Source organism: Rana temporaria, chromosome 4 (genome assembly GCF_905171775.1).
Source record: "Rana temporaria chromosome 4, aRanTem1.1, whole genome shotgun sequence".
Lineage (NCBI taxonomy): Eukaryota > Metazoa > Chordata > Amphibia > Anura > Ranidae > Rana > Rana temporaria.
Genome location: NC_053492.1, coordinates 171,482,249 through 171,508,489, shown reverse-complemented (window position 1 = coordinate 171,508,489; position 26,241 = coordinate 171,482,249). Strand labels below are relative to the sequence as shown.

Here is a 26,241-nt window from a genome sequence, read left to right as displayed (position 1 = left end):
CATACAAAACCAAACACCACATTCACATATATATATATATACTGTATATATATTTTTATTTATTTATATTAGGTTTTTTTGGTGAACATATCCTAATGAAAAAAAAAAGGAATCCCTATTCACAGATATGAAAAACCCAAGCCTTTCTTCGGTTATACACATAACCAGAACATATATTATGCTGTAAGAGATAAGCCTACCTGACTGTGTCCCCCTGTGCTGATTGAGCACACACGGAGCTTGTATAAAGTGCCTGGCTTCAAGTCGTTGCAGGTATATTCTGTTTCAGAACCACTATATGCCACCTTCCACTGCGATGCTGTAAAAATATAATATTGTTATCATAATATCACTACAATAACCAGACATTAAAAAGAACAGAGAACAGAGTGCAACTCTGATCGCAATGTAACCACATAGATTAGGTATATAAGAAGTGCAGCACTCCCAAACTAAAAACCAAATGAAAAATAACCCAATGTCTCCCATCCAAGTACTAACTAGGCCCAACTCTGCTGAGCTTCCAAGATCAGACACATTCAGGGTGGTGTGGCCATAGGACTTTCCCCCAATGTCTATTGTTAAGAGCAATATGTGTACCGTAATTAAAATGCTTTACATAAACTGTGATATTGTGGTAATAAACAACAACATCAACACTACTAAACATGTGCGAAGGAACGGCGGCCATCTTTGATGCTGGAATTCCATGTTGCTATACCATGTGATGTGCTGTGTTACATCTGGTTGTTTGTAAGTGTTTAGATTTAACAAAATTCCTTTGTGGAGTGTCTCTTTTATTATATGTGCATTGGTCCTGCTGAGCTTATTTACAGTGGATCAGCGGTTACCTGCAAGTTGTGGATGTATATGGTGTCAAATGACAGCAACATTTCTGGATGAGTGGAGGCTGGAGGGAGTACCTTTTCCCTGAGGAAATTTCACTATGCGCATGTGACTTTTCTTATATTGAAGGTTGCATTATTTGGTAAGCCTTGTATGTGATTAATGGCACCTGGGAGACTTTGCAATTGTTTGATCATGAGGAGCTCATCAGATTTCCATCATCGTGGTTTGTGGGATTCTTTATAATTTGTCCTAGTATATTTTCAGCTGTATATGCCTCTATAATAATTGCTGGTCCTCGAAACCTTAATGACTTGGAGAGGATCTGCAAAGAGGAGTGGGACAAAATTCCTCCTGAGATGTGTGCGAACATGGTGGCCAACTACAAGAAACATCTGACCTCTGATTGCCAACAAGGGATTTGCCACCAAGTACCAAGTCATGTTTTGAGAAGGGGTCAAATACTTATTTCACTCATTAAAATGCAAATAAACCTACCATTAAAATTATAGACTGATCATTTTTTTTCAGAGGGCAAACTTACAAAATCAGTAGGGGATCAAATACTTGTTTCCCTCACTGTAAGCACTTTGTTAATCAATGTTGTTTATAACCACAATTTCACAGTTTATGTAAAGCATTTTGATTGCTGTTACCAATAGACATTGGAGAGGCCTCACCACCTTAAATGTGCCTGATCTCTGATCTTGGAAGCTAAGCAGGGTTGGGCCTGGTTAGTACTTGGATGGCAGGCATTGGGAGTAAGATCTTGGTGATTCATAGTACTATTTTTCATTGCTATTTATTTTTATAATTTTGGTTTTGAGTTTGTGAGTCCTAAACTTGTCATATGCCTATATCTATAGTGCCAAGTATCTAGGCAATGAGAGTTATTTACGAAAGGCAAATCCACTTTTCACTACAAGTGTAAACTACAAGTTGGAACTTGTAGTTGGAACTTGTAGTGCAAAGTGGATTTGCCTTTTGTAAATATCCCCCATAGTGTCATCAGCGAATATATACATAGATTCACCTGAGCACAGATATTTCACTTCTACTTTCACTATATAGATTACACTTCAAAACACAAAGCTTTGCTGTAGAGAGTATGGAAGGACACGTGGATTACAAGTACCTAAGTTTTTAGTTCATATTCAAAGATTTTTTTCCCAAACGTCAATACTTGAATTGTACTACAGTGTTATACTGCACTGTTCTAGCATAGTTCAAAATATAGGCAATATATATATATAAAAAAAAAAAAAAAGACATCTTCAGGATTATTTTGTTAATGAGATTTTTGCAATGACATTTGCTCTCAGCATACATAACTAAGGTGTCTACTTCAAGACTGTTGATGCAGATTGGGTACCAGAAAAACTGAAATCACTTGTGTATTAAAGTAAAATGGGGATGCTAACTCTGCCACAGGCCCTTTGTGGGTTTTCCCAGAATTGCGCGTTGCTATTTGCTAATTTAATTTGAAGCACATGCCACTGCTCCTGAAATCTAGGACCTATAAAGTTGGAAAGCTGCTATTATCCAATGTGTGTGCCTTGAGCCCCTTTTGATATAGACTTTCTGCCCAGGTCCACCTGTCAGTTTTTCAAGTGGACCTGATTGGAAGCTCCATGCACCTCTATAGGCATATGGGCAGGCAGATGTAAACTGACTTATTATTTTGTGTTTAGGCTTTTATACTGAAGAATATTTTTTTTATTTTTAAAATCGATTGTTATACTTACCTTTCTGTTCCTTGAAGTTTGCACAATTCCAAAAATCACACAAATAGGAAACATAAGGGGAATACAAAGACACTGAATTTCAAAAGAGCCAATTTCCCTAAACTACGAACCTTGCTAGAAGATGTAAATTGGGATAAAATCTTAGAAACAAAGAACACGGAGGAGAGATGGGTTTGCTTTAAGAGCATATTAAATAAGGGCATTAGCCAGTGCATCCCATTGGGAAATAAATTTAAAAGAGCGAACAAAAGTCCTGGATGGTTTAACTCCAATGTAAACATGCATATAAAAGCAAAGGAGAAGGCCTTCAAAAAATACAAGGCTGAGGGATCATCATCAGCATTCAGACTTTACAAAGAATGCAACAAGATATGTAAGGGTGCAATTAGGGCAGCTACAATGAAACACAAAAGACACATAGAGGAGGAGAGCAAAAAAAATCCCAAGAAATTCTTTAAGTATTTAAAAGTAAAAAAGGGAGGACAGACCATATTGGCCCCATAAAGAATGAGGAAGGTTGATCATCAGAGTGATAGTGTAACAGCTTGTGTTGTCTGCGAAGGCTGATGCCTTCCCGTTTAAGTAACCATGTAATACCGTGTTTCTCTGTCAAAAAACTGTATAAATAAAATTGTTATTTGAAATAAAAATGAGGAAGGACATCTGGTTACAAAGGATGGGGAGATGGGGAGATGGCGAAGGTATTGAATTTATTTTTTCTCCTAAGTCTTCACAAGGGAATCGGGGGGCTTCAGTAACCAAAACTGCAGTGTTTGTCCTCATGACACATCACAGGAAGCACCCTCATGGCTAACAGAGGACAGAATTAGAAAAAGACATTAATAAATCACCGGGACCAGATGGCTTGCACCCGAGGGTACTTAGGGAACTCAGTCAAATAATTGCCAGACCATTGTTCCAAATTTTTACTCACAATCTACTGACTGCAATGGTACCAGCTGATTAAAGAAAAAAACAAAGTAACACCAATCGTTAAAAAAGGGTGAAAATACATCCCTGGGAATTACAGACCAGTTAGCCTAACATCAATAGTATGCAAGCTCTTGGAGGGGATGATATGGATGAGATGAACTATATACAAGATTTTAGTAATGAAAACTGTATCATTAGCAGTAATCAGTATGGATTCATGAAGAATCGTTCCTGCCAAACCAATCTATTAACTTTCTATGAGGTGGTGACCTGCCATCTAGATAAAGGAAGGCCCGTAGACATGGTGTATCTGGATTTTGAAAAAGCATTTGACACAGTTCCCCATAAATGTTTACTGTACAAAGTAATGTCCGTTGGCATGGACCATAGGGTGGTTGGCAAAAATATGAATGCAATCTACTCACTAGGGGGTGAACCTTTAGGAGAATCTAGAATGGAAAAGGACCTGGGGGTCCTAGTAGATGATAGCAGCAAAGCATGCCATTGCTGAGCCTAACAAAGCAAACAGAATATTGGCATGCATTAAAAAGGGGATTAACTCAAGAAATAACGCTATAATTCTCCCACTCTACAAGACTCTGGTCCAGCCACACCTAGAGTATGCTGTCCAGTTCTGGGCACCATTCCTCAGGAAGAATGTCCTGGAAATGGAGCGAGTACAAAGAAGGGCAACAAAGCTAATAAAAGGGTCTGGAGGATATTAGTTATGAGGAAAGGTTGCGAGCGCTGAACTTATTCTCTCTGGAGAAGAGACGCTTGAGAGGGGATATCATTTCAATTTACAAATACCTTACTGGTGACCACACAATAGGGATAAAACTTTTTTTGCGGAGGGGAGTTTAATAAGACACGTGGCAACTCACTAAAATTAGACGAAAAAGAGGTTTAACCTTAAACTGCGTAGAGGGTTCTTTACTGTAAGAGCGGCAAGGATGTGGAATTACGTTCCACAGCCAGTGGTTTCAACAGGGGGCATCAATAGTTTAAAAAAACGATTAGATAGGCACATGAACGACCGCAACATACAGGGTTATACAATGTATTTCTGACATATAATCACACACATAGGTTGGACTTGATGGACTTGTGTCTTTTTCAATCTTACCTACTATGTAACTATGTAATATTTTGCAAAGACAAATTGTCAAAATTGTCACTCTCTTGATGTGCAAATCTGGCAGAGACATACCCAAAAAGACTTAGGGCCAGATTCACATATATCTGCGGCAGCGTAACGTATCGTCTTTACGTTACACCACCACAAGTTTTCAGTGCAAGTGCCTGATTCACCAAGCACTTGCGTGTAAACTTACGGCGGTGTAACGTAAAGCCGTTCGGCGCAAGCCCGCCTAATTCAAATGGGGCGTGTACCATTTAAATTAGGCGCGTTCCCGCGCCGAACGTTCTGCGCATGCTCCGTGTGAAAATTTTCCGACGTGCTTTGCGCGAAATTACGGCGCCCGACGTATTTTTTGAACGGCGACGTGCATTACGTCGTTTCGTATTCCCGGACGTCTTACGCAAAAAAAAAAATTGAAATTTTACGCGGGAACGACGGCCATACTTTAACATGGCTGTTCTAAATGTAAGCCATGAAAAAGCAGGCCTAAGTTTGCGACGGGAAAAACGACTAGCGACGACTTAAGAGATTGCGACGAACGCGCGTATCTTCGTGGATCGCCGTAATCAGCTAATTTGCATACCCGACGCTGGAAAACGACGCAAACTCCACCCAGCGGCCGGCGGAAAATTACACCTAGGATCCGAAGGCGTACGAAGCCGTACGCCTGTCGGATCTTAGCCAAAAGCCGTCGTATCTTTTTTGTGAATTACAAAAAAAAATACGACGCGGCAAATTTGAAAATACGCCGGAGTATCAGTAGATACTCCGGCGTATTTCCTCTGTGAATCTCGCCCTAACAGCTGTACATGTAGTGAAAGTTGGTTTTGACAAAGTATTGACTAAGGGGGGCTGAATACAAATACACCCCACAATTTTCACATATTTATTTGCAAAAAAAAAAATGAAAACCATTTATAATTTTCCTTCCACTTCACAATTATGTGTCATTTTGTGTTGGTCTATCACATAAAATCCTATTTTTTTAGTTTTTGATTGTAACATGACAAGATGTGAAAAATTTCAAGGGGTTTGAATACTTTTTCAAGGCACCTTAAGGGCAAGCAGCCTAGGGTGAAAATGCTCTTCTTCCATAGATGTATTGGCAGGATATTTTCAGTGCATCTTATTAGCAAGACCACCAGGTGAGAATAAACAGAAATAAGAAAAAGAAGGCTAATGCAGCCACTATATGACTGTTAAGCTGCAATATCTTACATTTAGTTTGTTTATGTTTGGATGCACTTTAAATGCAACTGGAGCCACTGCCCAGGAAGCAATACACTCTCTCTATGAGTTATGGTATGGCTGCTTCTATCAGAGTCTTGTCTCTCTCACACACACACACACACACACACACATTTTCTTCCTCATTCCTTAAAATTAGAATAAACCCCCTAAAAAAATGGAATTGCCAACAGCTAGGGTCAAAGGCACTTTACAAGTTTCTTCTGCCAAAACTGCCAATAATGTAACATCATCAGTGCCCACCCAATGGGCAAAGAATAAACACCCTGTATCCAGAAGAGTAGGAGATGGACATTGCAGAGGCAGTGACAAAATAGAAATGAATAGCTCAGAATCTGAAGGAGGGCACACCCAGCAGTAAGTGCACCCTTTAACAAAGGGGCCCCCAGATCCTCCCCTATGTGAATGGGCATCGGGTACATTAGATACCCATACTCCATTCACCAGAAAAAAATGACAAAAAATAAAAACCACAACAGACAGTTTTTGACAATTTCTTTATTGTCGGCATCCATCTTCAATCACGCCACCCGACAGACCTGAAAAATATATATTTTTTAAAAAGCTCCGCCTCCATGGGAGGCCTTCCAAAAACTGCTGTCTTTTGGCTTTTACAGCCATTATATAGGCAAGGACGGGGTCACCCAATGATGTAACCAAGTGACGCCCACCGCCTCTGACCTCACGTAACGTCAGAGGGGGCGGGGTCACCCAATTACATCAGCTGGTGGCCTCGCCCTTGTCTATATAAGAGTTGTCAAAGCGAAAAAAGACAGCAGTCGCCGGAAGGCCTCCCATGGAAGCAGAGTTTTTATTGTTTTTTCTATTTTTCGGGTCTGTCAGGCGGTGTGATTGATTGTGGATTTAAATCGCTGGGCACTTTTCTTTTTCTTTTTTAACCACTTCAATACAGGGCTTTAAAACCCACCTCCATACCGGGCCTATTCTGGCACTTCTCTCCTACATGTACAAATCATCATTCTTTTGCTAGAAAATTACTCAGAACCCCCAAACATTATATATGTTTTTTTAGCAAAATAAAAGAATAAAATGGCGGTCATTGCAACTTTTTATCTTGCACAGTATTTGCGCAATCATTTTGCAAACGCCTTTTTTTTTGTAAAAAAATTGTTTCATTAATTAAAAAATAACAAAACAGTGAAGTTGGCCAATTTTTTTGTAAAATATGAAAGATGATGTTACGACGAGTAAAAAGATACCTAACATGTTATGCTTTAAAATTGCGCACACTCATGGAATGGCGCCAAACTTCGTTACTTAAAAATCTCCATAGATATTTCAATAAGACCCCACTGCCGCAATTAGGAAAGACTGATGACAATGTGACTGGCGACAATGGCTAATCTGCGATACTCTGCGCACTCTATTCGGGGTCTGAGACAATTCGCAACAGCATTACCAGCCGTCACCAAAAAGGCCTTAAAAATAGAGCAACTTTTGAGATTCGATCGACGATCGACCATCAAAAATTTTAACTATTTAACCCAGCTCGAGCACATATCATGTGCTTTGATCAACACAAGATCGGCAGTAAAACACCGATTAGAAATCCACGATTTCTTACTACAAAACGATCTAGACTGCCTCTTTATTACAGAAAGCTGGCTCTCAGACGACTGCAACACCATTCTCGGAGAATTGGTGCCAGAAAACTATCGCATTATAACGGAAAACAGAATAGGGCAAAGAGGAGGAGGCCTGGCGGTGATCCACAAGAATCGCATTACAATCACTAAGCCAGCCCTTCAAAATCCTCTTCCATTCATGGAAACCCTTACTCTTCAACTTCAAACTTCCCCCCAGGAGACTGTTCACATTCTCCTCTGCTATAGGCCACCTGGGCCAAAATCGCAGTTTTTGCCATCATTAACGGAGTTTATATCCACTTATACCCTTAACAGCAAACACCTTTTGCTGCTCGGGGACTTTAATCTGTGGGCCAACTCCGCACAGGATCCCATTGCGGATGCCTGCATTGATCACCTGGAGGGATTAGGGCTACAGCAACTTATATGCGGGCCAACACATGCTTCAGGTCACACACTCGACCTAATTTTCAGACAAAATCTGAAAATAAGCATTTTAGAAAATGAACCATTGCCATGGACAGACCACCATGCAATTAATTTCATAATCTCCAAAATTCCCCCAGTGATAAAAGCACCCAAGCCGGTGACAATACACTGGGCTAGATCTCAGAAGAAGCTCCATTCGGAACTCTTCAAATCTACCTTGGGAAACAGAATCAAAACAATCCATCCACATCAAACAGCCGCAGATACACTGGACGCCATAAACGCAGCCCTGCTACAGTCAGCCGATTTAGTAGCACCGAAACGCAAAGCCTGCATTCGAAAAAGAAAGTCCGGCTGGTTCAACAACCAGCTGTCGCTTCTGAAGCAAGAGCGCAGAAGGGCGGAAGCCGCCTGGAAAAGAAGTCCTGCAGAGGATAACCTCATCATCTACAAGGCAATAACAACACGATATCATAAAGAAATCTTCAAAGCCAAGAAACATCATTTTTCTTTGGCGATTAACAGCGCCCTAAACCGCCCCCGCGAACTCTTCAAGATGGTCACCCAGACCATGAACCCAGGATGTCTTGAAGTCCCCAACTCAGACACCCAAGAGTTCTGCAATGAACTATCGGATTTCTTCATCAACAAAATTGAAAGAATCCGGGAAAGCATCATGCAAAACAATACCCCCCTCAACCCCACCGTCAATCAACCACAAAACACCCACAGAAACGCTCTACAATCAACAAAGTTCACTCTGGAACCGATCTCCATCGATACCACAAAAAATATCATTGGTGCTTTGCGGAACAGCACATCGCCCAATGATATCATCCCCACCAAACTGCTGAAGGAATGTGCCGACATCCTGGCACCACCCATCACACAGCTTATAAACCAGTCATTTAAGGAAGGCACAGTGCCATCCCTGTTGAAAGAGGGCACAATCCAGCCCATCTTGAAAAAACCTAACCTGGATCCCAAGGACCCAACTCACCGCCGTCCCATAACAGGCCTTAATGTTCTCTCCAAGATAATGGAGAAAGTAGTGGTACAACAGCTGCAACAGCATCTAGATACCCACAATCTACTGGATCCATTACAATCAGGCTTCCGTCCCGGACACGGGACAGAAACGGCCTTACTCAAAATATGGGACGATGCCCTCGAGGCCGCAGACGAAGGAGAATCTTGTCTCCTGGTTCTGCTGGACCTAAGCGCAGCCTTTGACACGGTAGACCACAAACTGTTACTGATGCGACTAGCCAAGGTAGCAGAAGTCGCAGAAGGTGATTTACCATGGTTTTCTTCCTTTCTTGAAAACCGATCACAAACATTTAAATTGGGTTGTTTCACGTCGGAAAAGCGCACGGTGTCATGTGGAGTCCCCCAAGGATCCCCCCTGTCACCGGTGCTTTTCAACATCTATCTTCGCCCTCTCTTTGATATTATCAGTAGCCAAGAACTACTCTATCACTCTTATGCAGACGATACGCAACTGTATTTTCGCATCTGCAACAAAAAGGATCATCATCTCAGTTTAGAGAAATGTCTCTCTTTGATAGAAAACTGGATGACTAAGAGTTATCTTAAACTCAACAGTTCAAAAACAGAACTCCTTATGTTTCACGCCAGCCGAAAGAGTCAACTGGCAACAACCTGGACACCCCCGCCCATTCTGGGCCAAATCATCACCCCTAGCTCCAAAGTCAAAAGTCTCGGGGTCATCTTCGACACCTTCATGACAATGGACGCACAAATAGGGTCAGTAGTCAGCGGAGCGCACCATCTGTTGCGCCTACTACGCAGACTTATTCCATTTATCCCCAAAGAAGACGTAGCAGTCGTGGTGGGAACAATCGTGAATTCCAGACTGGACTATGCAAATGCCCTTTACCTCGGACTCCCAAAGTACCAAATCTCTCGTCTGCAAGTCGTACAGAATACGGCCGCCAGACTTGTGACTGGGAAAAAAAAATGGGAATCAATCTCACCTTCGTTGAGAACCCTTCACTGGCTGCCAGTAAAAGACAGAATTGCATTTAAAGCACTCTGCCTGACACATAAGTGCATCCATGGGAAGGCTCCGCAATATCTTTGCGACAAGATAGAACCTCACAATTCGAATCGCGTTCTGCGATCCACCGACCAAAATCTGGTCAGGGTACCAAAAACCAAATACAAGTCCAAAGGAGAAAGAAGGTTTGCTTTTCAGGGTCCTAGACTATGGAACGCTTTACCAACCAGCATTCGGTTGGAGGAAAACCACCTGACTTTCAGAAGACGAATCAAAACTCTGCTCTTTTGATGACATGAGACACGAACAACTAGCGCCCAGAAGCGATTCAGTTCGCATGCGCCGCGCTTTATAAGTTTTTCATTCATTCATTCATTCATTCATTCATTCATTCACATCTCTCTTCCAGGCTGGAATGAATGAGATCTGGTCACCAGTCATCTCTATGCTTCACATCTGGCGGACGACGATCATCTCTCCGGGCCCCCGATGGCACGGGAGAGCCCGGAGAAGCACCGGATGGCGGTAGGAGGGGGGATGTCCCCTCCCGCCGCCTATAAGAATGATCAAGCGGCGCCACTATGATCATTCTTACGGTGCACAGGATCGCTGCCGTAAGAAAATTATATCTGAATGATGCCTCTAGGTGCAGGCATCATTCAGATATCCCAGCACAAAGTACAGGACGTCATATGCCGTCCACCCGGGATAAGAGATCCCCTTTTTGGACGTCATATGACGGCGTGCGGCTTTGAAGTGGTTAATAAAGGAATTGTCAAAAAACTGTCTCTTGTGGTTTTTACTTTTTGGCACTTTTTGGTGAATGGGTAGGGACACAATGTACCCGATACCCATTCACATGGGGGGGCAGGATCTGGGGGCCCCCTTGTTAAAGGGGGCTTCCAGATTCTGATAAGTACCCCACTCGCAGACCCTGACAACCACAGCCCAGGGTTGTAGGGAAGAGGCCCTTGTCCCTATCAATATTGGGACAAGGTGCTTTGGGGCAGGGGGGTGCAGAGCCCCCCCCTGCCCCAAAGCACCCACCCCCTCATGTTGAGGGCATGTGGCCTGGTATAGTTTAAGAGGGGGTGCCCTCTCGTCCCGCCTTTTTCTGACCTCCAGGATGAATGTTTGGATAAGGGTCTGGTATGGATTTTGGGGGACCCCACACTAATTAAAAAAAAAATGGGTGTGGATTTCCCCTTAAAATCCATACCAGACCCGAAGGTGGACTGGGGGGGGGGACCCTACACCATTTTTTTCAGAGATTTTCATCTACAGGGTGGGCCATTTATATGGATACACCCTAATAAAATGGGAATGGTTGGTGATATTAACTTCCTGTTTGTGGCACATTAGTATATGCGAGGGGGGAAACTTTTCAAGATGGGTGATGACCAACCTTTGTTTTTTCAATCGGAAGAGGGTCATGTGTCACATCAAACTTATTGGGAATTTCACAAGAAAAACAATGGTGTGCTAGGTTTTAACGTAACTTTATTCTTTCATGAGTTATTTACAAGTTTCTCTTTGTTAACAGCCATTGACATGTTGCCGAGGTTAACACGTGCGGAGCGGATAGAAATTGTGTTGATGTCTGATGAACGCAGAAGATTTTAATGCAAGACAGCCTACAAGACCACCCATCTCCCATGCTACAGTTAGCAAACTGCTTGCTAAGTTTTGTGAAACTGGTTCAGAGTTGGATTTGCCAAAATGTGGACGCATGAAATCTGTCACTAAGAGAACTTTCACACTTGTGCGTTTTTGCGGTAAAAATAGCGCTATTAAAAACGCTCCAAAAACACCCCTCTCCATTGAAATGAATTGAAAATGCTGTAAAAACGCGGTAAAATCACAGTAAAAACACAGTAAAATTGCGGGAAAATAGCGGTGTTTTACCGCTATTTTAACGCTCCGCTATAGGCGTTTCCAGTGTGAAAGGGGTCTAATGAACAAACATCAGTGGCTGTCCTAGCTTCATTCAGCAAGAGCCCACAGCGTAGCACTCGCCCCATGTCACTGGAGAGCACATTGAACACATTTTATAAGTGGTCAGAAACTTGTAAATAACTCATGAAAGAATAAAGTTACGTTAAAACCAAGCACACCATTGTTTTTCTTGTGAAATTCCCAATAAGTTTGATTCATCACATGACCCTCTTCCTATTGAAAAAACAAAAGTTGGATTCAAAATGCCCGACTTCAAAATGGCCGCCATGGTCACCACCCATCTTAAAAAGTTTCCCCCCTCACATATACTAATGTGCCACAAACAGGAAGTTAATATCACCAACCATTCCCATTTTATTAAGGTGTATCCATATAAATGGCCCACCCTGTATATTAATGGGAGTCAGCAATACATTACAGCTGCGAGCAAGTTTAAATTACATTTTTTCCTTTAGAAATGTCAATATTGCTGCAGCACTGTTCTTTACATCACACAGATGTGCCACTTTACAGACAAAGGGGACCCCCCATGCCTGATATTTAAAGGAATATTTCATTTTTATGGTTTCACTTTAAGCATTATTAAAATCACTGCTCCTGAAAAAACAATGTCCCGTACACTTTTTATGGCAAGAACATGCATATAAGCCTTTAAAATTAGCACTTTTACATTTTTAATGTTCGTGTCCCATAGACTTTAACAGGGTTTGCATGTTCGCTAGAACTTTTTGCCTGTTCAAGGTGTTCTGGTGCAAAACGAATCGGGGGGTGTTTGGCCCATCCCTAAAAATTATAGTAAGACATACTGTATAAGCGACATACATTCAGTGGGTAAGATGACACATTAGGAAGGATCGATCTTGCACGTTTTAATTCTGCTTTGTAAAATGATGGGATGTGGACAAAGAATTTCTATTTTTCTTGGAAATGCTGTTTAAACAGATTTAATGAGGGACAGGGCACAGTGAAGGATCATTTTGACTATTGTAAAAAGAGGGCTATTATTCTGAGCGCAAGATTTTCCAATTTGTCATTTAAAAGTAAGATGGCAGAAGGGTGATTGATGTAGCATTTGTCCTAACTCCACTTATGTCTTAAAACTAACCAGCATGTTTTTGTAGCTAAATGGTCCCTAACTAGGCATATCTAGACCCATACAAGCTGACAGTCCTTGTATTAAATTCAGTAAGATGATATTTGATAATGACATCCACATATCTGTTTAATAAAGGAGGTGATAGAGCACATCTTTCTCTCCCTTCAGTTTACATTTAATTTTATTTTCCTTGAAGTAAAACCTCAATAGAGAACAGACTTTAACGTCTAATGACCTTTTTCTAGGAATTCATTAGCGGTGCACTAGCAATAGTAACAGTGTAATTGGTAGAAGTGACTATCACTCAGTATTCCATCCTGACTATACTGTGTCTCATCTGTTTGTGCAGTGCTCCCTAACATCACCCTGTCCTTTCATGTGCTTTTAGAGTAATGAGTAAAAATGAATATACATTGCCCATGAAGCAACTCTTTAACTAAAATGATCTTGGATAAGCCAGCACATTTTTACATTAAAGCATTTTATATAGTTTTAAATCAGTAGCGGTATTTGCAATAATGTGTAATGCTTGACAGTTTAATTTGCAAACAAAAGAACCCTACAAATATATATTTATTTTTATGGATGACCATATAAAGACCGGTGATACGATTATTTGCACACAAAGCAACAATTTATAGACCAGGTTTTATGAGTTTAAATCTTCATCATTAAATGATAAGTTCACCTTTAGAAAAAAAAAATGCACATCAATTTTGGAGGTAAAAAAAATGTGCATTTATTTTTTTATGAGCCCCTAAGGCCCCGTACACACGACCAAACATGTATGCTGAAACTGGTCCGCAGACCAGTTTCAGCATACATGTTCGGTCGTGTGTAGGTGCGAGCGGGCCGAATTCCAGCAAACATTTGCCCGCCGGGCCTTTTCCCAGCAGACAAATATTCCTGGACGTGTTTTAAAACCGTCCGCTGGAATCCTGCCCGCTCGGACATGTACGGTCGTCAGTACAGACCTACCGTACATGTCCGAGCGCCCGCCGTCCCTCGCATGCGTCGAATGACTTCGACGCATTCGTGGAAGCCTTTAAATGGCAGGCCCGCCCACGTCGCCGCGTCATCACCGCGTCATCATCGCGGCGACGACGCGGACACGCCCCGCGTAATGTTTACGCGCGGACTTCTGTATGATGGTTAGTACAACCATCGTACAGAAGCCCTCTGGCAGGCATGTACGGTGAAAACGGTCCGACGGACCGGTTTCATCGTACATGTTTGCTCGTTAGTACTCGGCCTAAGAATTGCACCTGCATTCAGCAGAGCTTAGATTTCTTGCAGACTGTCTGAGTAGCTGATTTCCGGTACGGGTAGGCAGTTACTGAATGACAGGAAGAATAAATGAACTACTCGAGCACTCACCAGCGCCCTGGTAGTTCATTGAGAACTTCAATCCATCAGCCACAAAGGCTGCAGGTACTTGTAGTCAGGGACGATCCACCCTATAGGCTCACTATGCAAGCCGCTTAGGGCCCCGCAAAGCTGCAGGGGGCCCCCCAAATTACTAGAGGCCCCGCCTGGTGAGAAGTCATTTTCGGCCCCTCACCCCGCTTCTCAACTCGCTGGCTGCATGGGAGAAGAGGTAAGAAGTCAGCACCCCCGGCTTCTCACTTTAATGTAAGATGTCAGTTCCGATAGCAGAACACCCCCTCCCCCAGCTTCTCAACTGTAATATTTAATGTGATATGTCACTGTTTGCAGTGCCACCCCCCCTTCTCAACTTTAATGTGACATGTCATGTTCGGCAGCCCCCCTGCTTCTCAAATTGAATGTGACATGTCATTTTGCTTAGGTGCAGTTCTGCATAGAAACAAATCAGCTTCCAGTTTTCTTAGGTCAAAGCTTAATTGAACAAGCTGAAGTTAGAAGCTGATTGCCTACCATGCAGAGCTGCACCAGATTTTGTACTCCCCTAGTTTTAGTAAATAAACCCCATTGTTTTTCTTTCTACCATTCTGGAAATAAACTCTTTCAATGTGGTTTGGTGCAATTAATACTATTAAATGCAGGGATGGATTTACCAGCAGGCCTGTGCCCCATGGTGGGTTTTCCTAGTATAGCTTAGCTATACATTTTTTACCATGATTAGTAGAATAAATCTAATTTACATGTTGTCGCTCTACTCTAAACCTGGTTAGGATCAGTAAAACGTAATTTAAAAAAAATAAAAAAAAATAGTAATTGTAGCAGATGTGTGCTGCTTTGGAGCGCCAATCCTTGTGTGCCTACATACAGGTGCTATATAAATCGTGTATAATAATATAATAATAATTTGTGAAAATATGGCCTCAAATGGAGGGTTACATCAACCTTTTATTTAGAACCATCAACAGAAGGTTTACATATACTGGCATTTATCTGGTGCTTCTTGCCTTGCTGCCATGTTTTTTTCAGGACTAAAAATGTATATTCTATCTAGACAAGAAGAGAAACAACAGTAAACCTGGTTTACTACAGCGTTCTACTAGATTATGGTTACATCTCCATCTTGCTATACTGAGCAAGTCATGCACGCAACCACTTTAAACAGTTTAGTTGCTTAGCATAACCCTTTTAAGTATAGTACAATCACTTTACTACTTTTCTAGTGGCTTTGGATGAAAACAAAAACCACAAGATTTCAAAACATCACTGATGTCAGAACAATGGTCAAGCCTTATATATAAGCAAAATATCCTCTTGACTTAGAATAGAGAATAAAGCTGTAGTTTATAGACATCGTAGACTATACTCTATCACATACTTTGCACAGTACCAGATTATATTTCAACAGTGTATAAAGCTTTTTTCTTTGTCCTTTGTCTATTCTTGATAAATGCAATTTACCTGTACCTGAAAAATGTTACTAGAAGTATAATTGGAGTCCCTGCAGTAAAACACACCTTCAAACGTCCCTTCAGAAATCTCCAAGAGGTATTTCAGTATTTCTGAGCCACCATTGTCCTCAGGAACGTCTGAAAGAAGCACATTGTTAAGCAAATAAAAGTAAATAAAAAAAAAAGGTAGAAAACTTTATGAGGTACATTTTTAAAATGGCAGAAAATAGGAATAGGAAACATGATAATAGTAACAGCAGCAAGACTAAAATGGAAATCCTGCCCTCCATAACTCTTTTGATTCCACAACACAATGCATCTTGGCTTTGTTATACAGCTCTAGAGATGACATTTAGGTTTGGGTCAAACATGAGTTCCTCCCAAACCCAGCATGTAGAGGGTTCGACACACTTCTAAACTCTCCTCTACTGGCCATTTTATCTGCTTGAATCCTCACTGTTAAAATGTAAACAAAGCAGCCAGGGATCTTGCACAACAACATCAACTATATTTAGTCAATGATGCCAACCAGGATCCCCAGCACTGTTGTGTACATTACAGTATCGGCAGAGAGTCTCTCATTTAGTGGCAGTTGTGTGGCCTAGCAGGTTCAAAAGGCATTGGTCTGAAACCAGATTTGTTTTCGATTCTTTGAAACAAAGAGTCACCATTTAAGCTGAAATACAGCCACGTGGTTTGGATATGTGGATTGCTTCCCAGTTGGAATATGAGGGATGTTTAGCATTTTTATATAAGATTGCATACTGGAAACTACAACAAACAATTCTATTTTTGAAGGACTGAATGGTAGATTCAGGCAAGGTTTGGGAACAGCCGAAACATGCAAGCAGTGTAATTTTTTCTGAATGGTTCTAAGATCAATTATGACAATATTTTGATAAAGGAAGTCTTAGGGTGTGCTTGTTGTTTTATGGATCTGCCCATTGCATTTACAGGTTGTATTTCCAGACACCATCTATTTATGCTGTCCTAAATTGTGTCAGCAAATGCAAGCAGTACTGTAGTCTATACTGGCCAAGAATCACTATTTTTATGTAGGAATATAATTCAATTCAGATATACAGGATTTGCTATTGATATTTTTTAATACATGAATCACCAAGATCTGTAGTTGTTTTCATTTTTATATTATATGTTGGTTTCTCTAATACTCATTGGGCTTATAAAGCAAAACATTTTACTGTTTTCAAAAAGCTTTTCAAGATATATTGGCATTACTAACTGGTGAATCCATGGATTTCCATTGAATTCCCACAATGCTTTTTTCACATTCGCCACATTTTTGCTGCACAAGCAGCCAACATTTAAAAAACAACAAAGGGTTTTATCAACAAATGTGCTGTGAAATTGGGCCAATGCAGGAAAATGGACCCTTATGCCGCGTACACATGATCAGTCCATCCGATGAGAACGGACCAATGGACCGTTTTCATCAGTTAACCGATGAAGCTGACTGATGGTCCGTCGCGCCTACACACCATCGGTTAAAAAAACGATCGTGTCAGAACGCTGTGACGTAAAACACAACGACGTGCTGAAAAAAAAGTTCAATGCTTCCAAGCATGCGTCGACTTGATTCTGAGCATGCGTGAATTTTTAACCGATGGTCGTGCCTACTAACGATCTATTTTGACCTATCGGTTAGGAATCCATCGGTTAAATTTAAAGCAAGTTTGCTTTTTTTTAACCGATGGTTAAATAACCGATGGCGCCCACACACGATCGGTTTTGACCGATGAAAACGGTCCATCAGACCATTCTCATCGGTTTAACCTATCATGTGTATGTGGCATTACACTCCAGGATCTACTTAGGTAGTTATGTAACTGCAAAAGTTTAGCACAAGTTGTGCATGTCTTGGAATGTAAACCTTTTTTTCCTAAAGCATATTTATTTTAATGCTTCATATTTTGAATAGCATTACTCAAGAAAAACTCCAAACCAGAATATCAATATACAAAGAAATGACTGTGCTTGTCTTATCTATGAGCATGATAAGAGCGATGCATGTCTGAATACCAATGAGTCTCTATTTCATTCGATTCACCAGAGACATGTTGTGCAGTAATAGACATTTATTAAAATGCCATATCCATCTTTATCACAGTGAAGGTCTATTCTTTTTGTTACATAGTTAGATTAAAGCTATTTCTAGAGTAAATACATTACAAAAAAGTATGCTGACCTTTTTAACTTTTAAATATACTTTTTATATATATATATATATATATATATATCAGAGCAGAATTCAATACCCAGAAAATTGTATTATTTAATTGAGTAAATACAGTACATACCCCACTGAACAGTAAAGCCATGCGCAGTGACAGTGCCCTTTACTACAGGTTGAGAAGGAGGCCCCGGTCGATCTGGACTTGTTGTGCAGACCAATACTTCACTTGGACTGCTACTTCCTTCAACATTGGAGGCAATAAGCTGTAACAAAGACAAGGGGATGAATATATAAAACACAATTTTAAAATGTCAGTCCAAAAGATAAAGTAAAACAGTTTTCATTAATTCAGGAACTTTAGTAGTCATACACATACTTGAGGTCTCATGCACACTGGACGTTTTTGGACATTTTTACAGCAGGTGCTTTTGGCAGTAGAAGTTTTTTTCTACAGTCAATAAACTCTCCATCATGTTATCCTATGTTTCCATGCACACATAGGCTGTTATCAGCAGTTTTGGGCAGTGACGTTTTTGAGCAGTAAAAAAAAAAAAAAAAAAACGAGTGGGTTCTGAGAGACGTTTTTCAGCTGTAAAAACGCTCTAGCGCTGATAAACGCTGATAAACGTTGATAAACACAGATAAACGCTTAAAAATGTCACTCACCAGCATTTTTTAACGTTTTTAATCCATTGAAAAAAAAATTGTTCAACAACAAAAACACTAAAAACGCTAACGCGGAAAAGCGCTAAAAACACTATTGAAAAAACATTGAAAAAAGTTGAAAAACTCACTGCAAAGCTACTGGCGTTTTCATAATGTTATTTTAACGTCCAGTGTGCATGAGGCCTAAAGGTAAACTCTGGGATAAGCAAATATTGGCCAAATAGGCATGTGTATTCCTTCTAGAATCTTGGTGTGCTTTGTGTCTTTCTTCCAGATCTGTGTAGTAATCCAGTGTAAAATGTAAAACGTGAAGAAGCTTCCTATTCCTATGCTGCCCTCTCTCACTGTGCAACGTGACTGGTTCTACCTCTGGCCCCTCCTGTAGTTTTTCGCTACCAGCGAGGCCTAATTCTCTGCACAGGCTATGTAGAGCACAGCGATGACACCACTGCTACATTTACAAGGTAAAATCTATTAAGCTAAGGATAAAAAGAAGAAGGGACAAGTGCCTCTAAGTGTAGTATCTTAAATACATATGATAAAAGCAATACAATTATCCACTCACGTGGTGTGCAATGGTAACAAGCATGTCAGCAAATAGAGGATGTCAGTGAGGGCATACATCCACCCACAATCTCAGCACCCTGTCCTCAGGAAGGGGAGCTGGTAGATGGGCCGGTGACAGCAGAAGAGAAGCAAGCTGTGGAAGGCCAAACCAACACACATTCTTCCACAGCTTCCGGCTCTTCTGCTGTCTCCCGCCCATCTACAAGCCTGAGGAAAGCGTGCTGAGATTGCGGCTGGCATTCAGGTGGATTTATGCCCTCACAGACATCCTTAATTTCCTGACATGCTTGTTACAATTGCACACCATGTGAGTAGATATATTTATTGCTTTTATCGTATGCATTTAACATACTACACTTAGAGGCACTAGTCACTTCTCATTTTGTTCCCAGCCATAACAGAGCTGTTCTATACCCTTGGACCAGCAGCCCTTTGTGGATTAGCTCCCCTTGTTTTCACTACACTGAACCTATTTTACGGACTGAGCTTCAGAGATATTTACACTCTTTAGGTGCTTACTATTTTTGGGCGTTTTTATTCTTAATATGCATGAAGATGTCTGATACACCCAAATTAGATTTATATCCTTTGTGTATTTTAAAGTTGTTCTAAAGTCACAATTTTTTTTTTTACCTTAATGCATTACCTGCATTAAAGTAAAAATAATTTCACTAGTTGTTTGCTTCCAGCAACCCTCCTACATACTTACCCGAGTCCTGTATTAATCCAGCACTGTGCCTAATCTGCAGCAGCACTGATCTTACTTCCTGGTCGCACAGAGCAGATTGATAGCAGCGGGAGACATGTTTTATGAGTTTAATGACACTTTAACTGTCGCCCTAATGCAATGTACCAAACGGCAATAAACTATTGTATCTTGAATATAGCCCACAACAAATTTTCCACATCTCTGTCTTTTTCTTGACATAAATGCCATTTAACTAGAAGCCCTTTTTATAAGGCTTAATTGCATGCAAAACAGCAATGTATTGAAATCTGGTATAATGTAAGAAGACACACACTGCCTTTTATGCACTGTGATAGTATGATTTTGAAGCCTTGCCTTATATGCCTATTTGTGCTAAAGTTTTAGAAACAGGCTTTTAAGAATATGTGATATTTCAGAATTACAAGCCTGAACATGTAATTTAGACCAGTAATTTTCTAGCAAGTTTGATAAAATATATTTTGGATCACAAGGCTATGCAACAAACCTAATAAGCGAGTACAGATGCATCTTTTCTGTTCCCATATGCTCCCAGGGCAACATTTGGGCCAGTGTTTTTACAATTTTGTGGGTAAAGTGGTGGACTATTCAGTCCAATTTAAACTGAACATATAAAGCATGGTGCCTACATTTGTAACAATGATCACATTTCATATTGGTAAGAAAAGCAGTGGAGCATGTATAATTCTTAGAAGGAGTCATCATTCACATGTGCATGGAAACATATGATTTCTATTTAGATCCCTGTGTCTCTCAAACCCAACTACATGGAAAAGAATCCACTTCAACCTAGGTGAATTGCAGTAGGCTGCAGCCTATTCACAAGTATACATGTAAGGTAAGAGATATTTACAACCATAAATCAGCAGATCGTGGGTGCCTCGTACGGGCAGGCAGTTACTGAATGACAGGAAACATCAATGAACTGCCTAAAGTGCCCATTGAGACCTACAAGCTGTCAGCCACATGATGGTAGTTGTAGATCCCCCATTCACAGAACTCTGTGAATGAATGACGTGGCTGGGGGGGGGGGGGGGGGACAGGGGGTCCAGGGAGAGGAGGGGGGGGGGGGGGCTGCTGCATCAGTAACATTTTACATGAATATGGGTTAGGAACGGTGAACTTACTATATTTTAAGCTATTGCAGAGGTTGTGGCTTTAAAAAAATAAAATAAACACACATACCTAGATGGCTTCAGCCCTGATCCCAGCTGCAGATGTCCCCCACTGCCACTAAGACTGAGAACTGCTCTTGCAAAGTATTTTTTTTCCTTTACTTAAACAACCCCAATGTTTGAGATTTAAATGCATTTCATTTGCAGAGGAGGTTAAATTTTGGCAGAATCAACAGGTGTGTTTCTGTACTTGCTGTTAACGCAATGAAGTAAAAAAAAAAACTGATGCAGCGACCACATCTAAGGACAATAAGTGCCGGTTCACACTACAGAGACTTGCGCTCCGACTTGTGTCACCCCAAGTCGCGCGACATGAGAAATTCTATTGAAGTGAATGAGAGCCGTCTTAATGTACAGTACTAAAGTTGCTCCAACTTCAGAAAAGTTTCTTGTACTACTTCAAGGCGACTTCTAGGCAACTTGTACCCATTGATTTCAATGGAAGTTGCCTCCAAAGTCAGATCACTTTCTTAACTGAAGCAACTTTACAGGAAAAGAAAATAGTTTACTCAGGCAAACTCCTCCCTCCCACAGAGCTGATTATTCTGTGATCGGCCACAGCCAATTTTTGGACGTTCTGTACGATCCACGGTGTGCTGGCGAATATGTACGTATGATTGTTGTTCCAGTTCCCAGCTGGTGATCGCTTCAGCACCCATTTTTTGCACTTATTGGCCGTTTCTCCAGGAAGGTGTGCGATTGGAATATTGACTAAGATGGCCACAGCCAAAGTCACCTGTCCTGGAGGCAACTTTAAGTCGCGTTGTAAGTTGCTCCAAGTCGCGCTGAAGTCGCCTTGCAAAGTCGCGCTGTAAGTCGGGTTGCCCCTGTGTGAAGCGGCACTTAGGTAGCAATGTATTACATGTTTGTTCTTGGGTTTAGATACATTTTAAAGTCAACAAAGCAGCTGCTGCACTTGAAATCTCATGTATCAAAATTTAGAATCTTGAAGCTGGTCTTTCCTAACACAAATCCTTGTAACATTCTTGAGATCTGGCATGGTTTTAGGAGTGTATACTGATCTTTATACAAAAAGGAGGCTACCTTGGCATGTGTGAATGACTCCCACTATACAGATGACCCTCCTTTTGGCACTAGTTTGTGTAACAGTTGTATACTTTCTGTGCAAAGATACTATTAAATCATACTGCCCACAACGTCTCTATCTTGCACTGGAAGCAAACAGAAATGCATAATTGTCTTAATAATTATGACAATTACTATTATGTATTCTGCAATGTTTGCATATGAAAGTCTTAGCACATTTACAGTATAGAAGAAAACATACAGAACATCACCCTCTGCTGGCTAACAATAGAAGATGAAGCTTACCCGAAATTTGTATTGTGTGCTTCTTTGGAGATTATTCACAGTACATGTTAATTCTTCTCCAGTGTATGCAGGTTGAAATACACTGTCCTAAAATCATAACATAACAAAGGATGTAAAATGTCATATTAGGAAATTTTCTTATGACTGTATAAGATTGCTCTCTAACAGCATCTATTGAGTCTCGCCAAATCTGCAGAAAGCTGCAAACAGTAAAACACGTGAACGGAGAGCACAAAAAACAGGCAATGTATGGTAAGACAGAAGACACTAGAGGACAGACAGAAGATAGCAAGGGTGAAAAAGGACAAACAGGGGTAAGAAATAACAGGCTTGAAGAAGGCTGGCAAACAGCAGGACAGGTTTGTTAAAGGGCCTAATTAAGCACTTTTTCAACAAAATGGAAAACAGTGTACACATGCCAAACAAAACATGCCAAGCTTATGTTTCCAGGGTAGATTAACCTAAACACATTATATAACCCTAGATGCCAGTGAGCCCTTGGATATTAGAAGTGATGCAAAGGCAGATGCTACTGTGTAGTCAATATAAGGTGCCTGCATATAGCTTTCCTTGCACCCCTCACTCCATTGCCAGAGCCACAAACCCCTAACCAGTACTTTGAAATATAGGGCACCCCTGAATTTCCACCGTGCCTCTGCTAAGCGCCTGAAAACCACCTCCCATTAATTCAAGTGTGACATTTCACTTGGGCTTGCCAGACGTCCTGAAAAGCTCTGCAAGCAGCATCTTTGGGTCAGGTTGGGAGCGCTGTATTTAGCGTTCCAAAAATGCCCTGCCCATGGAATGGGAGTTTTTAACCCCTTCTTTGGGGTTAAAAGCACACCACTAGCGGCTGAAAAGCACCGCTTAAACAGCAGCGCTTTACAGTGGCCGCGACCCCAGTGTGAAAGGGGCATTAGATTCTTTCACACCTAGTACAGAGTAAATTTAAGACTAGTCTCTAATAGACCATCATTGTGCAAAATTGCATTAACTGTGACTTTTTTTTATTATTTGATATGCCCTATCATACACCATACATACACAATAAAGGCTTGTGGTAAACAAAAAAAATGTTTAAAAGGTGCTTCTTATGGTATGTCCTGCACCCTATTATGAAATATTATTATGGCACTGGTAGCTGTACTCAGAGGCACTAGTTGATATTAGATTTGTCACATGTTATTTGTAAGCCAGACAGATGAATACTTCATGAATACGAGCACATTTGCCCATGCAGCATGAAGACGCAGCATATTTCTGGTGCTTGGGATGTCCTGGGGCTGCGCACGGCCACCCATAGGCAGGAATGCGTAAGAGAGTTGCATGCATCTATGTAATCCTTTTTTTCCTTAAAGTAGCATGTGTGCACAGATGTCCTGAGTCCCTGTTTCTCTGTTTGGAGCATGACATCTGTGCACATGCGTTACTGTGCACAAACAGCGCTGCATAGATGCATGCAGCCACCTTTACCCATTCATGTCTATGAGGTGCAAATATGCAACTCTAGGAGACCAGAAATATGCAACATCTTTACGCTGCATGGCCAAATTAATTAGAAAACAGCATTTATTAAGGCAAGACTTTGAAAAATTCCCCACTTCTCTAGCGTAAATAGCACAGAAAACATTAAAACAGGGAACATACGGTATCCTCCTGAATCTCCAACGTGTATGAAATTACTTCTTCTGGGAAACATCCCTCTGGCCTCATCCAATGCAGTGTTATCCACGTAATTCCAGCTCTGATAAATTTAGGTGTGGAGGGTGTCTGAGGGATATTGCCTGATGTGTAGTACACAATCTCTTGGCTGTACTCGCTGTGAATAGACACACGTCAATGAGCAAGATGTTTACTACTATATAGCAGTGTTCCATACTGTGTAAACAATTTATTTAATTATGTTGGTTACCACAGATTTAAGCTTAGGGTGTATAAATGAACATTTGAAGAAGGAAATCCACCTTTCCCCAAAAAAACTGTCAAAGGAGCACACACGTTCTTGACTGGCATGTCAATATTTACTTACATATAAAAATAAACTTCTACTAGATGAATAATTTCTTGTTTTTCTGCATTTGTTACGTAGAATTCATATAGGGAAAAATGTTCTTGCTTACAGAGTAAATTTAGCATACTGGAATGTTTATTTAAAGTGCATGTAAACCCTACCTGAGTGACATTTAGTTTGGGAAAGCACTGTGTATCATAATTACATTAGGAGGAAACACATACACAATATTGGTATAATGTTTAGCGCTAAACCATCTTATGAAAAAGTTTAAAGTATAACATTTAAATTAAATGGTGAGTGAATTGAAAGTTCTGGGGTATGAACCCCTAAAAAATAGTCTCTAAAAAAGTCTCTAAATGAAGGCTGTAAATGGAGCGAGGCTGCTTCAGGTGCAGGCTTGGGAACCCAATCACTGTGAACTAAAGGAAAGCAAAAGCTGATGAGAAGAAGGCGAGGCCGTGCCTTCGAAAACGCATTCTGATTGGACAGACAGCGTGTGGGCGGTTCCCCAGTTTGCAGCTGTGGACCACTCCCACACAGGGACACCAACAGCTCCATGAGGCTTATCGAGGCTCCAGCTGCGGCTAACACATGGTGCTCCTGGATCCCTCAATAGAGACTTTCCGGCGGGAAGGGCCGGATTCCCGACAAGGCCACCGAGGCCAGGCCTCGGGGCGGCAGTGGGTGCAGGGGCAGCGCGGGGAAAAGAAAAACAACAACTCCAGGCAATGGCAATGGGAGGAGGAGGGGGACACACAGCTCTATTCTGCCAGGCAGATTGGAGGAGCCATCATCGGTGAGACTTGTGTTCACTACCAGGCTCCGTCTTCCTTATTGTGATTTCTCCCCCCCACCCATAATGGATTTTCTGCAAACCATTATATATAACCGCTATACCTTTGGGTCTAATAGTCGGCTGTTGAAAAAAACTGTTTATCTTAACCGGGAGGTGGGTGAGAGTCAAGGGATTCTTCTTGAATAGTTGGGATACCTGGATATATTTGAACTGTTCATTAGCTGGGAGGCTGAATTTTTGTTTCAAAGCTTCAAATGACATCATATTGGAGTCTATCAGTATGTCCTCTAAGTTAATTATACCCTTCTCTCTCCAGGTAGTAAGATTCATATCTGGGATTAGGTTGTGGATTGCAGTTATAGGAAATTTGAGCGACTCTGTGGGTCCTACCCAACCGTGTGCTGTACATAAGTGGGTCCAAGCCCTCAGTGACGCCAGTATAGGGGGTGCGTAACTTTTGTTCAAGGACCTGTTGAGGGGGGCTGACATCAAAAAATCCCTGAGACTCCCCCTTGGAATCTGCCTATGTTCTAAGTCTTTCCACAATACTTTAGAGTCAGGGTTGAACCAATGGGCTAGTTGGGATAGGATAGATGCGAAATAGTAGTCCTGTAAGTGGACGTGGCAAGGCTTTTTTTTTTATCAATGAGATATGGGGATAGTTTAATGATCACCACACACAATATGATTGTACAATCTGCTTAAACCCCAAAGCATTTATTATATTGCAGCTATTCTTAGATGTGATGATTACATTAGTTCTAATTTTTTTAGGATTTCTTTCTTTTCACCTGTCGGTTGGGGGATTAAAGGACCCGGCCTTGGGGTGGCAAAGGGAGTAAATCCGGGCCTGTCCGGCAGCCCTCCTGTGCTCCTGTGACACTGCATGTGGAAGTTCCCACCCGCTCTAGCACTCTG

The 26,241-nt window shown here is 41.2% G+C and overlaps 1 protein-coding gene across 2 annotated transcripts in view; it reads right to left on the bottom strand.

The window, feature by feature from the left end:
* Positions 1-26,241, bottom strand: part of FNDC3B (fibronectin type III domain containing 3B) — a 443,125-nt gene that overhangs the window by 100,642 nt on the left and 316,242 nt on the right. For both annotated transcript variants that reach the window (XM_040349376.1, XM_040349377.1), the window contains 5 exons: positions 24,161-24,332; positions 22,514-22,600; positions 18,171-18,309; positions 15,919-15,990; positions 201-319 (listed from right to left, as the gene is read on the bottom strand). In XM_040349376.1, coding sequence (XP_040205310.1) covers positions 201-319; positions 15,919-15,990; positions 18,171-18,309; positions 22,514-22,600; positions 24,161-24,332 — 589 coding nt within the window. The remainder of the gene's footprint in view (positions 1-200; positions 320-15,918; positions 15,991-18,170; positions 18,310-22,513; positions 22,601-24,160; positions 24,333-26,241) is intronic.